Genomic DNA, 16,001 nt, shown 5'->3' with positions numbered 1-16,001 from the left:
AAAGATACGAATATGGCCGCCGGCACTTCAGTCACCTTTCTCTTCACCAGAGCTCCATAGTCCACTTGTAACTGTTGCCCGCTGCGGATGGGACATTGATTTTCAGGTTATTACAGTCTCTCGATTTCCTCTCTTTTCAAGCGTTATTTACGTGTTAATTGATGTGTGCTTTAACTGCGATTTCGTGGGATTCTAGTCGATGGAGAACTGGTGGAAGCAATTTTCGGATGATTTCATATGAAAAATTAAAGCTCCAGCTAGTGGGGTTTGAGGTTACGTTTGCGTGTTGAAAGTTACCTTTTTCCACAAAGTAAGAGGGAAAGAGACCGAACTCCGATCCCAAAAGTGGGATCAATTTTCCAGCGATAAGTGAGCAGTTCGCTGCGAAGAATAACAGAGACGACGAGCCACGCATGCGCAGTACGACTTAGCTGTGTCTTGTCTCTCTCGCATAAAGTGCGAGTGAGACAGTTTTGTTGTTGTGACAGCAAGTTCATGAGGTTATGGTGCGTAATAATTTCTTGGCATAATGGTAGAATCACAAATATCGCGTTATTACTTGCAAAAAAGAAACGTGAATACGCTGCGATGTCAGAAATCATAGGTGAGTATTTTACGAACATTGTTTATGGAATTTTAAGCCGTAAATAGTGGAGCATTTGAATCATACTGGACGTTCTTACAGATATGGAGTAACTACGTAATGAATTTAATTACACGTATTTGAGGAAAAAGCTATGTGCAAGTATTTTACCAGCACCAAGTTGGGGTTTTACACGAGGAGATCACACATTTTTTGGTTTACAAAAGATTGAAAAGGATTGCTGTTTTACCAGATATGCACGTTGAAATATACATAGACAATAAAATTTGGCCGCTCTCAGAATGTGCTATCCTTGTGAATATGGATCAGTTTATTGTTCTTCTGAACAACGTAGATAAAATGCCTTTGCCAGATCATTAGGATATTGAACAACCATTTTTTACAATCATGCTTTAAATGTAAACAATTTATCAATCATGTTCAATACGAAAATTGTAAATGGTAAATAGGAGAATCAGGATATATACAAGTTTTACATAATAGAAATTATCAGCTACAGTGACGAGAATTAGGAGATAAGGTCAGGATGTAGGATATAAGGATTTACAAACTAGATATATACATAAAAACGATATTTCTTGCTTGTTGTTGGCAATTTCAATTTATTGTACAATCTGGTAATAAACATAAATAGAAGTATAATTTTGTTTTACCATCACTCTATGATCACGTTACGTACCGAGGGAGCTTTAAACAACGTGTGATTGTTATTTTTGTCTTTATATTTAGTTTTGCACTGCGGTACACGACACGCTGACATCTTACCGTAAAAACTAATCTCACTGTTGTAACAAAACTGTCTCACTCGCACTTTATGCGAGCGAGACACGGACGCAGCTAAGTCGTACTGCGCATGCGTGACTCGTCGTCTCGGTTATTCTTCGCAGCGAACTGCTCACTTATCGCTGGAAAATTGATCCCACTTTTGGGATGCGGCCTCGGCAGAGTTCGGTCTCCTTCCCTCTTACTTCGTGCCTTTTTCGCTCAACGGAAGTGAGAGTATGTTGTTTAATATATCGATAGTGATTCAACATGGCGCCTACGAGAAATTGATTATACTCAGTGATACACTGTTCCCTTGGTTGCAACGGTGCAAGTAATGTGTAACGTTTCTCATTAAGCGTGAATTGGGTGGTCATTTTTAACATACATTATCGCGTTAAAAAAGTAAGCTTCAACTAGGGTACATTTAACGACGCATTCCAATCTAAGGGCGCAACGCGATGGCTGGTGAGTTTCCATTTAACGATTTTATAATAGACGTTCCTGCGATTACATAGTAACTTCGCTTTGTATCTGACAACGATTTCTCATTCCAAAGCTACGCCCACGTTTTTTTTGTTTGTTGTTTTTCTTATATTACGATATAAAACTACGCGAACGTCTCATTTTCGTGCGATACGTAGATAATCCCTTATACTACACGACTTCCATTGACCCTTGAACCTGTCAATCTATCTAGCGATAATGCTGATGCTCTTTTGCCCAATTCTTTATTTATTACAACCTCTAATGGCTATCCTCATTTTTTTTATCAATCAAAGTGAAGATTCGTAATCAGCAGGTTATGATTGATTAAATCAATCTAATTAGAAATTTCATTTAGCAAAATAGTTGTAAACTTCTTGAGAGGCTTGATAGTTGTTCATTACTAATGCAGTTCAAATTTTATGCTAACAAGTCGTTACTAAAGCTGATTTTTTGTCAACATCTTTTTCACCAGTGCTTAGATGATTTTATCGATAGTTACTGACATAAGAGAAGGTCTGTCATCTGCATAGTAATTTGTTTCATTTTAAGATTTAATTTGGTTGAATTTCGCAGCATCATTGTAACGGTGCATTTTTATAAAAATATGTTGTTTTATAACTTTAAAATTTTCTGGAATTCAGTAAACTGTAATACAGCATGAAGAAACTCAGAGTTGGTAAATTCAAGTCCTTCGGTTATTCTTAAGCTGCAAAATGATGAGTCTTATCACAATTTTTCGTTGCTTTAAGATTACTAATTTCAATCTCAAGATTTGATGCTTCATAGTGTTGAGAATTTGTATTTTATAACGAAAAATGATGTATTATATACAACTTAGTTAATGAGTCAAGCAAAATTGATTTCGAACAACGTTTATTTTTTTCTTTCCTTCTACAATCACGTATTTCCAGGTTTGGCTTTCTTTTTATCTTGGTTCAAAATTGCAATCGTTATTAAAACAAGATAGCTGTCGAAAACAGAATTTTCGGATGAATTAGAAAAAATGTGTCTAAACTTTATCATAGTATTTAAAACATGTACGATCTTCCAAAGTTCTTTATGGGATAATATTTGCATTTAAACTAGGTGAAAATGTTGACTTGATTCAAAGAGAAGGAGAATAAATTTCAAATTATAATCTTTTTACAAATTTGAGATTTATATGTAGTCGACATTTTCCTGGTATATGTAAGATAATTCTGTTCTCATTACTCATTTTGATGACAGAAACTCCTATGACAACATGAACCTTTCGGTTTCTTGGCATTTTTTCAAAAATATTGCAAATCTTCCAGCACAAAAGCAGCCAGTGCTATAATTATGGTGAAATCAGCTCAAGTCCCAGTGTAGCGGTGTTTTGCATAAAAAGATTCTCCATATTTATGCAGCATGTACGAATAGCTGAAAAAGAAAGTTTTATTTATACTTTATTTTCCAAAGATAATGAATGAAGCGTCATGAGTGTAACTCAAATTCGAATGTATGTCATATCATGTAAAACTTGTTTCAAGATGTTTATTTAGGAAATCTGATACCATTTTTGCAAACTATTCAGAAGATCACAATATTAAAATTTTTAGTAAAATGATCTAAAAAAAGTATTTGGTTTGAAAAGTCAGAACTGTTATGAAATTTTTATGATGAATGATGTAAAACTGACAAATCAATATTTCCAACAGATACAGAAAAAGTAGCGCTTTTTGGAGGAGAGGAGTTTGAAGTAGTAGACGAGTGCATTGATGATGATGAAACAGCGTCATTTAAGGAATCATCAAAAGTTACAGCGGCTAAGTCTATCGAAGCACCCAAGAGCACTGACAATGCACCAATGCAAAGTACAGAAGAGTCGAAGACTAAGACTGCCGAAGAATTGAAATCTGCTGATAGCTTGGAAACGAAAGAACCTTCTAAAACCTCAGATCCACTCCAACAAAAGAAATTATTGACTGAAAAGCGACTTTTACTGACACAACAAAACGCCCGTCTTCGAAAGCCGATCGACTTTACAGCTGATATTTCTATGGATCAATTAGACGTGTCGGGAGAGTATATGACTGATGAAGAGATAATGAATCATCTTGATGAGATAGAAAACATCGTGCTAGATGGAACGGAGTTTGAGCTTCAGGATGACGTTGATTCAACCAATGCAGCTTCAAATATATCCGAAGTAAATGTGCAGAAGAACAAAGCAACGGAAGATCCATCCAAACAGCCAGAAAACAAGCAATCAGAAGAGATGAAGACTACGAGCAAAAAAGAAGACAAAACAGAGGAGCCAAGTGAAGTCACAGCTGAAAAAATGGAAGAGAAACCTCAGGCTGTGGAATCCGAATCCAAAGATTCTGGTGTAGATTGGTACGAGAAAAAGGTATGCCTTTGCTTTTGTGATCATTGATTTCAAGTGAATTCATTGTTACCGAATGTCTTCAATATGTAAATGTTTTCAGTTGGAAACAAAAGTTGCAACGGTAAAAGATCGATTGTCAAAATTAGCCCGTGTCCTTGAATTTTCTTATCCGCGGTATAAAGGGTACCTAGACCGAAATGAAGCTATCACTGGAACCCCCGTTTGTCGATTGGATCAACCTCGACGATGCCTGCTAGAAAAACCTCACATCAATCGGTGGAAATTCGTGTGTAAGTAGGCATTTAAAATTCTGCTTGAACATTGAAATTACTCTAAACAAGGAAGGTAATTCTATTTTCATACAGTTTATTTGTTCAACTTATGCACTTCAATCTGCATTCGAAATGAAAATATTGTTTTCTGTTTATCTTAATCCAATTATCGCAAAGATTTGTCATAGCATGGCTTAATGATTACTGAAAGTCCGAAATTCTCTGTGATTACATGAATTGCAATATTTACCAAACAGATAAACTTAACTCTATTCTGAAATTCTGTACATAATCGCTAGTTCAGAAAATCAAAGGTGATAACGTTACATCTAATATGTAATACAACGGTTTGCTTTTTTGTTTTGCTTTACCAGATTGTATTGATATTTGGAATTTTGATTCACTACCTAATTTGTGTATAATTCACACGCAGCTATGGTGGAGTTTCTATCAATTTTTTCCTTGTTTTAATAAGAACATCGAGACTGAACTGTATTGTAATTCAAAATTACACGTGTGTTCAAAGCTGTTGAAATTGCGCTTTATCGGTGCCTTCTGTAATAGTTTGAAAAGGTTTTTGTATGTAAATTAAAATGTAGTTCTCTGACTTTAGTTGTTCATTTGTTTGATTATTATTAAAATGCATTGCAACAACCATCAACTTGAAATAAACAATTTCAAATTTTAATTCCAATCTTACAGCTAGATTCTGTTCTATTCGATATAATGATCTAATCAGTATCAATATCATGCGTTTTAAATAAAGTGCTGCTATTGCTGTTACCCGTATGTTTAAATAGTATGCTAGACAGTCGTCAGATTTCTTTTGGGACAACTATTTTGGGTTGTCCGATGCTGGTGTACTGTTTTGCAACGTTTGAACAACATACAAATATCAATTATCAATAACAATTTAAGTATTTTTCAGAAATTGCAAGTACCCTGCAATGTCTTTACATCGTAAAAACCATGTCACACATGTTTGACTGTGTAAAATCTGCTTTCTCAAATATGCGGAATTAACTAGCACACATGACGATATCAACATGGCCTATGAGTCATAGCTCACCATGATATTACGAAATGTGATTAAATTATGTGGAATACATAATCGCATAAAGTACCATATATATTTGTACATGAACATATGTTGTGAGCAAGTATATGATTATTATCAACAAGAATTTGACTCGCAACTTGAGTTAACAAGTGAGATGTCTAAGAAGCTGCCAATCAGATCCATGGAAAAATAGATTCCAATTGAGGAAAAAAAAAAAAAAAAACAAACTGATGTGCTATGATTTCATAGACCAAAGTAATCACACATCTATTGTTACTGAATAATTTCACCAAATCTGGACTTGTTCTATGATTGATCTGGATGATTCAAGGAAAACACAATTCTCCAAAAAAATTTGTGACAGCTTACTGGCAGTCCCATCTTTCCGCCATTGTGAGTAAGAAAATCATTTGCGTCAGTTCAAGATAGATGTAATGGTTCTATGGTGGTGAATATAAAACTGATCAAGGAAGAATTGGATCAGTAGAGAATGACATGACAAATGATATAAGTTATCCAGGAAGTTTTAAACATTTTTTTTCCCTGCCTACGATACATTTATACTGTTGCTAAAAGTGGCTAATTGGAAGTTGTGAAGATTTCACTATCGGTGAACTCTTATTCTTCTTTACCACTACTATTTTTATTGTAAACCGTATTCCGTTTTGTCATACAAACAATTTGTTTTATTTCCTGGATTTGTTATTTAAATCATTCGGCAAACAATTAATATTGTTTTTGCAAATCCTATTAACAACAATTAGATGGTCGTTGATTATAAATATTTTGAGCTAAGCATGATTTGCAAGCCTTAGGTGAAACCTGAAGTTTGTCGAAGTATTCACAGTTGGAACAGGTTTTGGACATGCCGTTGCAACTGTAAATGAGAAGAGTACGGGGTGCCCTACTGCGGAAACGTAACTGTTCTCCCAGAATGGGCAATGCAGAAAATGATTGATATCATCGGTAGTTGAAACCAGATTTCAGATAATAAATTAAACTGAAAACTCTGTGACTACCATGTATTATACTATTTGATCCAGACAAATCCATTGCCGCAGCACATTCCCAAGTGAATGATGTGAGATATTTCTCATGGATATGAAACTCACTACTTTTATGAGCATGACTCGAAAAGCTGCACTATGCCTTGAATTCACTATTTGTGAATTTAATGTTGGTACTCAAACCTTAACTGAAAGCAAATGGTAGTTTGTACCTATCAAACTCATCTTCAGCATTTCAAGACACTTATTGCTAATTGCATGTAATATAATTACATACATATCAATGGCAATAACTTTTGTTATTCAAAGATCGACATTGGTACTTCATAATAATAACTGTAACCAGTCATGGAATGCTGTGACATATCGATCGTTACAATCGGCTGATCTATTTACAGTATGGTATTGTGGTTGTTCACAATAGTTAAATCTGTATCTAACCATTTTACGTTTTCTACTGTACGCTGCTTATTTGGTTATTTAGCTTAATTCTTCAGTACTTTTATTGCTTGAAAAAAAAATATACAAGTGAAGTTTAGTTATTACACCTAGCAGATAAACTTCTTGCCACTATTCACAGTTGATCAAACCTAACAAAAACTGCAAATTAGTGAAGTTTAGGGAAAATAAGATTAACTTATATTTTGATAATATCACATTTGCTGAGCGTACAATCACTCAGGGAGCGACTTTTTATTCATTGTATTCAATGGTTAAATGGCATTAGCTTGCCACAGTGGCAGATATACGTATTTTCATTCGACGAATAATTAATGTTCTTTGATATATATTTAACGCTACTCTTAATATGTTTTAGGTGGAAACAACCAGTTAAAAGTTTTCTTTGAAGAAATAATTATATTTGCGTAAAAAGGATGTTTGAAAAATAATCTAGAAAATTCAGAGATCATGATTGAAATATGCTTTTAATTGAAGAAAATTGAAATTCTTTGCCATGTGATGGTAATATTACGTTTAATAAGATAAGAAATCTTATGTGACATGTTTAGGCAACAGAAAGCCTGTACAAGAGTCAACAGAGAAGCAAAACACTAACAAGGAGGAGACTCATTCGGGGAACAGTGGCTCTACAATGTGGCGGCTGACTCCAACCGGTGTATGGGATTCTGATACCGATAATTCTTCTCAATATCCGCCTTTTGTAATGAAAGCAGTCAAGGTACAATAATTTTTGCTACGTAAACGCAATATCGCCAGACGAATAACTTCCAAACGCTTGTATACTTCCATGTTTTCTCATCATGTGTTTACCAAGGGATGGGTGGAAATAAATCGGCAATAAACGTAGCTTGGAAAAAAAACGTATAATTGACCAAAGACGAGTTCAAAAACGATCTACAACTTTGAATAGTTTCACATGAAACAAGCGCAATGAATAATTATTTGAGGATGAAATCAAAGCTGCAACCTCAACTGAAACGCTAGTGAAACTGATACACACTATCTTCGAAATAGCAAGGAAATTACGCTGATGAGATGCAAGCTAAACCGAAATGGGAACCTTCTTAGATACGGCATATGAAATACCTGACAATAACTTTGTGATTTCAAGTGCAATGTTCCTGTTATGCAACACAATTTACAAAACATGTTAGGAGGCCTATCACTCACTTGCGTTGCTCCGTGACCTGATATTGTGATGATGTGCAGGTCGTATCGAAGTTGAAATATCACCAAATGCCACATTCTGGTATTCTAAGCATATTATTTTCTTATCCACGCTGGACTGAACTGCAGGTTCAAGTTCCTTACTTCAAAATTCTGTATTTCATTATTATGGAATTGAAGTTGAGGATTACAGTCTAGAAAAAGTTCAAGATCGTACAGAACTGGAAAATAATCAAGCCAACGCTATTGCGTTGAGTAGCATATTGAAGAACACATCTGTAGTGACTGGTTTCATGGATGGATTATCAAATCCAATTATGTTAGCAATATCCTGAGGTGTGAAGATATTTTACGTGATGCTGTATTCAAGGAAGACAGAAGAATTCTACTATAATCAAAAAACATAACGCGTCGAATATGGTTTTTCATCATTTTAAACATCATGGCTTTAAATTTTTCGCCATGACTTCAAACTCAAGACGAACACTAGTACGGATTGAGGATTACATATACTTATGCTACATCAAGGGAGCCAGTTCATATTCAAGACTTCTGTAACAACATCTTTACATATGCTGCATCCCGTTTTCTGATTGGGTTGCATTAAGAAGACATTTGCCAACCCTTAGAATGCAATGAGCTAACCTGTACTGTTACTTTTGTACAGAATCCAGTTAGCCATCTGCAGATGAGAAGAGGAAAAATTGATATCATTTGCGTAATATTGCCAAGTTCTCATTAACACTTGTGAGGCGAAGAACTGTTTAGTCTACACAGAAAACGATCACACTCGCTATTTTGCAGCATTAGTATTTCAACACTACTGGACCATTTCTTGGCTAAAAAAACATTGGAGTAGAAGATATTGAGAAAACTGTGTGCTGTATCATCGCAACTACATTTCAAGAACGTGATTGGTATATACCAACAAAAGTCTTTCAGCTGATCATTACTTAACATGTTGTGAAATGGATGTAAATGAACAAAGAGAAAATGTTTCCAAGCCCATTTTGCGTGAATGCCGATTAATTTTTGTATCTCAGCAAAACTTTGCAGTAGAAAATTACGATTACCTTACCTGCAAAGAATGGTTTGGAGAATACCCAATGTTATCGTCTGTTTCTTGATAATAAGTATACATAAATGGCATATCTAACACAGAGTGAAAACGTAAGATCCATGATGATATCGTAACACTTATTGCAAGAATATTCGAATACCCATCCGTCCCTTGAACTTGCAATCGTCAACCAATGTGACGCAACTTTCGACAAATCTCAGCATCAGAATTTGGATCTTCTAGAGTAAATTGCATTCAAAACGCATGAATGATTAATTCGGTTTGGGGATTAAGAAGTTGAAACCGAACATAAGTCGCAATGCCGTACATGAGGAATATCTAGCTTATGTGAATTCTGAATAATTCTGGATTAGAGTTGGATGTTAATTTCTATATAATCACAATTTATTTTACGGAAAGTACGGATTGATTTGAATTAAAGCTCGTATGGAATGGAAGACAATCTAATACATGGAGTATTGTTTGTATAATATTCATATGATTCATCATACAACCCTATTGACTGAAAGAGCCTGAACGATCATCGTTTACATGGGAAGCTGGACTTACATTTATGCATTGTGATATAAAGGCTCATGAGTTATTACATATTTCCTAAATAACGATTCTCTTAATATCAAATTTGAGATTACCATGTTGGTATAGCTGATTCCGTTTTGGCAGGTTAAATAATTGTCGAAAAATAATTCACGAAAAAGTAACTGTTTCCAGTTTGGACAATCAATTATTGATCTGTAGTCAAACATATTTTTAACTCTAGACCGCACAGTAGAACACTCGAAAGGTTCTCGATAAATGAATCTTGTGTGATTTTTGTTTGTGCTTCATATTATATGGACTGATATCGCCGTTCCTAGCAGACAATTGAAAGCAAATCTAGTTGTCATTTTGTTGATTGCAAAATAGCACTTGATGAGTAACAGGTGCCAAAAATGATTTTATAGCCAAATTTAAATTATCGGTATTTCCAACAGTGGCTATGTTAATTGTACACAAGCATTTGAATTCTTCTGTCAAATATCTTAGAAAGAAGATTTTTTTCAATGGCTTCGTAGTATGAAATTGTAAACGTTATATCAGAAAAACAATTATTGGCAAGAAATAATTTGTCTATCAAAGATTCAAAAAATACCTACACGTTTACGAAAATCCGTTTTGCAAAGTTGAGAAAACTTTCTAAATATGTTATTTACCATGTTTACTATATCAAATTGAAGTATGACATTGTCTGAAGTAGGCTTTGAAATTTCATGTATAAACTGTCTGCAAAACACGATATTTTATCATGGTTAAAAAAGTTGATCTTCAGTCGTGTCCAGTTGAAAAATATAATTGAATTTGCATGTTCTCAGCAACTATTACTTCTTCATCAATTTGTTTTCTGTACAAAAACTACATTTGACAAAGAAGTTTCTACGAAATATCTGGTAAACAACAAGTGTAACACTGTGACAAACCCTCGATTGTTTCTTATTTCCTTTTTAAGATATTTCTATCATAATTACACAAGCTCTTGAAGACATAGCCTACCTTCCATAACTTTTGAGATATGTTTTATCTCTTTAACATCATATTCTAGAATTCGTTAACACTCACATGCCTAATTTTTTTTTGTTACAATGAAGTTCCTGGGTTTCAATGAAATAACTCGAATTATAACATCAATAACAGAACGCAATCAAAAGTCACAAATTAATTTAATTTGGTGTAGAACAAGCAATTCAATGTAAATATTTCATCAACCATAGAAGTTTGATGACTGCACATAGTAAACCTTATGGCATCAGAACAATTTTAATACTCCAGTCATGTTTACCAAACAAATTTTTCATTTCTATTTAGGTGTTCGAAGACTTTCTTCAGACAACACAATCCGTTGATGAACAAGCTTCACAAACATCCAGTGAAATTGCCGTTGTTACTAATGAAGAGTCAAAGTCTGAAGACACCTCTACACGTAGTGATACAGATGAGAAAGAAACTGTCAAGCAAGAGTGGCTATGGCTTTTAGTTAGGTGTAATCGTGTTGATGAACTAATGCTCTTTGCAACTGGAAGAAACATTGATCGTTCAACTATGGATGAGTTAAAACAGGTCTATGAAGTTGGCCCAGGCAAAGACTGCAAGGTCAAATCACTCTACTGCAAATCTGTTACAAAGTGAGTGATGCACTCGCCTATAAAACTATTTTTTTCCAACTTATTTTGTGAATATGTGACAGTGATTATGAGATTATTATTTTCGCCGGATATTTGACAATTTTGAAAGAGTATTAGCTTTTCTCTAAATCCAAGATCAATCTATTTACTGAACTTTAACGTTATTTTTCAGAACTGGAGGTACAACGAATACCACTACAACATTTTTACTTGGGTCTGAAGCTTTAGATGAGGTTGTTGGTGGCATTAAAATACAATTGGCGCCCAAGACAAATTTCTGGTCGAATGCAGCAGGTGCAGAAAGTCTGGGAAATGCTGTTGCCGACTTGCTAGCACCTACATCTAGAACAACAGTTGTTGAAATAGGGTGTGGAACAGGCCTCATTGGGCTTATGCTTGCATCTGTGAGTGGGTCATGATTTATCATAAAAAATGATATATGCTGATTGCTTTTTTACTTGTACGATGTTTATGATATAAATATTGCTTTATAGAAATGTCATCAAGTTATTGGACTCGATTCACCGTCTGAAGTAGAAGAAGCTGAAATGTCTAGCGAATTAAATGGCGTCAAAAATGCTTCATTTGTAATGGGTGAACCTGCCGAAGTAATGGCTACAATTGCTAAAGTATTGTCAAACTGTAAGGCTGCTGCGATTGTAAACACCAACACTAATATAGGCAGAGGTAATTTGAATTTTTTGCTATATTTCGATCTACGAATATCATATAATTTCTTCCAAGATTGTTGATTTTCAATTTGTATTTGTTTTTGAACTTTTCAGCCATTGAAGTAATGACGGATCTGCGGAAGATTCTGTCATTGAAGCGGCTCGTAATGGTAACAACTTTAACAAAGCAGTCTGTTCGCTCGATATTGGAGTTAACACGACCGGGTAATGGAAATCTTGGAAATCCTTTTATACCCATTCGCGCATGTGTTGTGGACACTTTACCAGTTGGGCCGCATTTCGAGGTTGTTATATTGATGGAACGTCGGTTGATAAACAAATTTCCACGGATTTGGGTAAATCCGGCTACTTCAGCATCGTTATCGCAAGAAAAATCAATCGCGGATAAAGGAGCAAAAACCTTGACTACCCAAGGTGCAAATAGTCCTGCTAAAAAAGCAAAAGTTCCCTTGAATAAGGTAGCAAAAATAGTCGAACCTCCTGTGAAGAAATATGTTGACAAGGTAGAACTTTTACCGAAGAAAGCTAAGTTTACTCCAGGTTTTACCAAAAAATCTCAATTCATGCCTCCGAAGCAATTGAAGGAGACTCCATTACCACCAGTCAAAAATAAATTCAAGCCAAAGAGAGTTCATTCTCCAGAGAGGCCGCATGTGCCTCCTAAAAAGTTTGCCCCTAGGTTCGAAAAAGGAAATTTCAAACCCTGGGCTGTCGGTAGAGTTTCTCCGGATTATAGAGTGCACGAAGATAGGCGAATTATGAATAAGTATGAAGATCCCGCACGAAGAAATTTCCCGTACAGAAATCGAAGCCCAATGATGAAGAAGGAACAAAAATCACGGGGATGGAGCGTAGAAAGCGTCGTGCCTCGCGGAAGTCCAGGTCGTGAGAAAAGGTTTAGGGATCATAAGGATCAGTCTGACTTGCGGGAAAGATTATCTAGTAACCGTATAGAGCCTGAGATAATGGAAAAGGTTAAAAAACAGCAACAAATGCTCGACATGGCTAAGCAGAAGTTGAGCGGACCGGCTTCTACTGTAGATGTTGCTACAGCTAAGCAACTTCAGAATATGTTGAATATGGTGCTTGAACAGACAAATAAATTGCAGAGCCAACTACCGCGTTCTGTATGGGACCGTATTGCACCTCCTGAAAATGTCCCTAGCTCATCGAACGTGCAGGTCCAGAATGATCCACTACTGAAAGGTCGTTATGTTCAGGAAATGGGGACTCAAGATATACTAATCACAACAGCTAACAGAGAGTTTACGAAACCTGACGACTCAATGTCTAGGGGAAATTATGACAGATTCAACAATGTCGCACCCTCGAGGAATGCTATAATGGCATCTGGTTCGCAACAGGACTCTGGTGGAAATCGTTTCCAGAATACGGCACCTGACAGGTATCACGGTCGCGATGGGAATTTTAAACAACAGGAACAAGGAGGCCATTGGAAACAGATGGAGAAAAATCGATGGGAACCTTTCCAGCCAATGAAAAAGAATTCACCACCTATTAGGAAGCATATTTCACCACCCAGGCATCAAATATCTGTAATGGGAAGACCCATATCACCTCGACGAATTGCGTCACCGATCAGACGACCTTTGTCGCCACCTAGACGCCAGATAACACCGCAAAGAAGACACATGTCACCGATACGACGTCAGTTGTCACCGCCAAGGCGTCAGATGTCTTCACCACGTCGACAAATATCCCCGCCAAGACGTCAGATATCGCCCAGACTTCAAATCTCTGAATCAAGACGTCAGATTTCACCATCCAGAAGGGCTATATCTCCTCCTAGACGCGTGTTGTCTCCTACCAGACGCCACATTTCACCTACAAGACGTCAGGTGTCACCGCAAAGAAGAATGGACGACGACTGGGACATACCGAGCAGAGGTGCAGTTGAGCAGAACACTTGGCAGAGACCCGCTGAAAGATTGCCCGAAAAAAGATGGCACGACGAGAGGCAGCAGCCTGTCACTTCTAATTGGGAACATCCTTCAGGTAATGATAGATATCGGAAATCTTTGAATCAGGACAAATGGGAAATGAAAGATGGTGGTCACGATGCGTCATGGAACAGCAGTGGTGGTAATGGTGATACATGGGCCAACAAACAGTCTGCAGCTGTCCTTAATAAAGATTTTAAAGAACATTGGCAACCAGCCACTGAAAACAGATGGCAAAACTCATCAGGAGGAGTGAACGGAGACAATTGGAATATTAAGGGGAAAGAAAGCTTCCCGAGACCATTGCCAAGAGAAGAGTGTAAGCCTGTCTGGGGTGACGGAGGGAAACCTAGATGGGGAGATCAGATAGGATCTACAAAAGATTCATGGGGGGGTCAAGCTGATAAAGAGGATTGGAACGATCTTCCAGATGATGCTAAGGATCCTTGGGGAGATGACGGTAACAATATCAGCAAAGATCGTTGGCCCAAGTACGAAAATAATCCAGGCCCATCCTCTGGATGGTCTAGGGAAAATCAGACAGGGGATACGTGGGGCAAGCCTGGTGATGCTTGGCAAAATAAATCTGGACCTGGTAACAAGTCCCAGTGGAATTCATCCCAGGGTGGTCCAGCTATGAATGACTCACGCTGGATACCAAACGACAGCACCAAAAAAGCTTCAGGAACCTGGCAAGGAAATTCGGGACTAAATAACAGTTGGCAACCACAAAATTATCCGGGATTTCAACAATCCAGATCTTACAATCCTGGTTCCTTCAAAGATCGACGTTAATCAGTCTTATTATAAATAATATTTCGTTTAAAATTGTCAATATCAAGACATTGAAATATTACACTTCAATTTTCAGTTATAACTTGTCGATCTGGGTAAGCTGATGTATACGAAGCTTTGGAAATTCCACAGTTTTTATGGATTATATCTATAATCAATTGCTTCGTGTCATAGGTACTACATCGTAAATTATATTAGTACCTACGATTCTTGCGGTTATGGCTAATTTGATTGATTTACGAAAATCATGGGATTATCCAGTTGGAACACTGAACTGTTATAATGCACTATTTTGTCGCGAAACCATGTTTAACACTATTGTTTTTCTTTCAAATAAGTTAGCATTAAACAGCACATAACAAAGTAGATTAAAATTTAGAAAAATGTTATTTTATACGTAATGATAAGAATCATATTCAATGGCTACTCTCAACCAGCAATTTTTGTACATTGACACGTGATTGTTTGTTTGTCACAGTACCGTAGTATAAAATATGAATGTACATGAATACCAATGAGAGAATATAGTCATTCATAATTGCAAGCTGTTCAGCGCTGGGGGAAGACCTGGTTATATAAAAATTGCATAGAACCACGGAGCGTTGTTTGAATGTGTCCGGGAAATTACAATAACGCGTGTTAAAGTAATATGTGCATACATTATCAGTAAAGAAATGAAAAAAAATATAGAAAAAGACAATACTGACCACACTGTGAAGTGGTAAGTAGGTATTTGTCTGGGAAACCAATGATTTTAGATTTTTGAATAGCCGGATATTCTAAAACTAATTACTCGATTACATTACGGATCAATATCCGCAAGGCATGAATGTCTATAGTTTAATGTCATTTGAACATATATTCCTATACATACATAATACATTCGTTTCCTTTTTTTTTATGTAATTATTGTACGGTTATCGACTTGTCAATTTAAACATTTAAGTTTAGCTTATTGCTCGAATAAATAATAAACAAATAACTCTACAAAGGATAAGTTATATGCATAATGTACAACTCTATTAACAATATAGCAGATCGCAGTAATTTTAATCAAGTGATGTACACAAATAATTGAGAAAAAATATAATACCAAACAAGTAAAATGATGTTTTGACAACGCTCAAGCCACATGTTGGT

At 36.0% G+C, this 16,001-nt stretch overlaps 1 protein-coding gene across 6 annotated transcripts; it reads left to right on the top strand.

The window, feature by feature from the left end:
* Nucleotides 1–13: 13 nt before the first annotated feature.
* On the top strand, nucleotides 14–15,940 carry LOC124217311 (uncharacterized). 6 transcript variants are annotated; one of them, XM_069135305.1, is made up of 9 exons: nucleotides 14–106; nucleotides 197–604; nucleotides 3,535–4,226; nucleotides 4,306–4,495; nucleotides 7,555–7,724; nucleotides 11,097–11,413; nucleotides 11,586–11,817; nucleotides 11,908–12,100; nucleotides 12,199–15,940. In XM_069135305.1, exons 2-9 carry the CDS (start codon nucleotides 496–498, stop codon nucleotides 14,859–14,861), a joined length of 4,566 nt encoding a protein of 1,521 aa, XP_068991406.1. In that variant the 5' UTR covers nucleotides 14–106; nucleotides 197–495; the 3' UTR covers nucleotides 14,862–15,940. The 6 variants fall into 6 exon arrangements, with proteins under 6 accessions (XP_068991406.1, XP_068991410.1, XP_068991408.1 ...); XM_069135307.1 differs by adding an exon at nucleotides 1,628–1,834 and having other exon boundaries at nucleotides 73–210; XM_069135308.1 differs by lacking the exon at nucleotides 197–604 and adding an exon at nucleotides 1,628–1,834 and having other exon boundaries at nucleotides 89–106.
* The last annotated feature ends 61 nt before the right edge of the window (nucleotides 15,941–16,001 follow it).

This window comes from Neodiprion pinetum, chromosome 4 (assembly GCF_021155775.2).
Source record: "Neodiprion pinetum isolate iyNeoPine1 chromosome 4, iyNeoPine1.2, whole genome shotgun sequence".
NCBI classification, from domain to species: domain Eukaryota; kingdom Metazoa; phylum Arthropoda; class Insecta; order Hymenoptera; family Diprionidae; genus Neodiprion; species Neodiprion pinetum.
The sequence above is the reverse complement of the archived record's forward strand: the minus strand, read 5'-3'. Positions and strand labels throughout refer to the sequence as shown.

Bases quoted from the DNA above. Each gene is read 5' to 3' on its own strand.
- LOC124217311 (XM_069135305.1), top strand. From the start codon at position 496: ATGAGGTTATGGTGCGTAATAATTTCTTGGCATAATGGTAGAATCACA. The intron at 4,227-4,305 runs GTATGCCTTTGC...AAATGTTTTCAG, and splicing joins TAGATTGGTACGAGAAAAAG to TTGGAAACAAAAGTTGCAAC. The intron at 11,414-11,585 runs GTGAGTGATGCA...GTTATTTTTCAG, and splicing joins TACTGCAAATCTGTTACAAA to AACTGGAGGTACAACGAATA.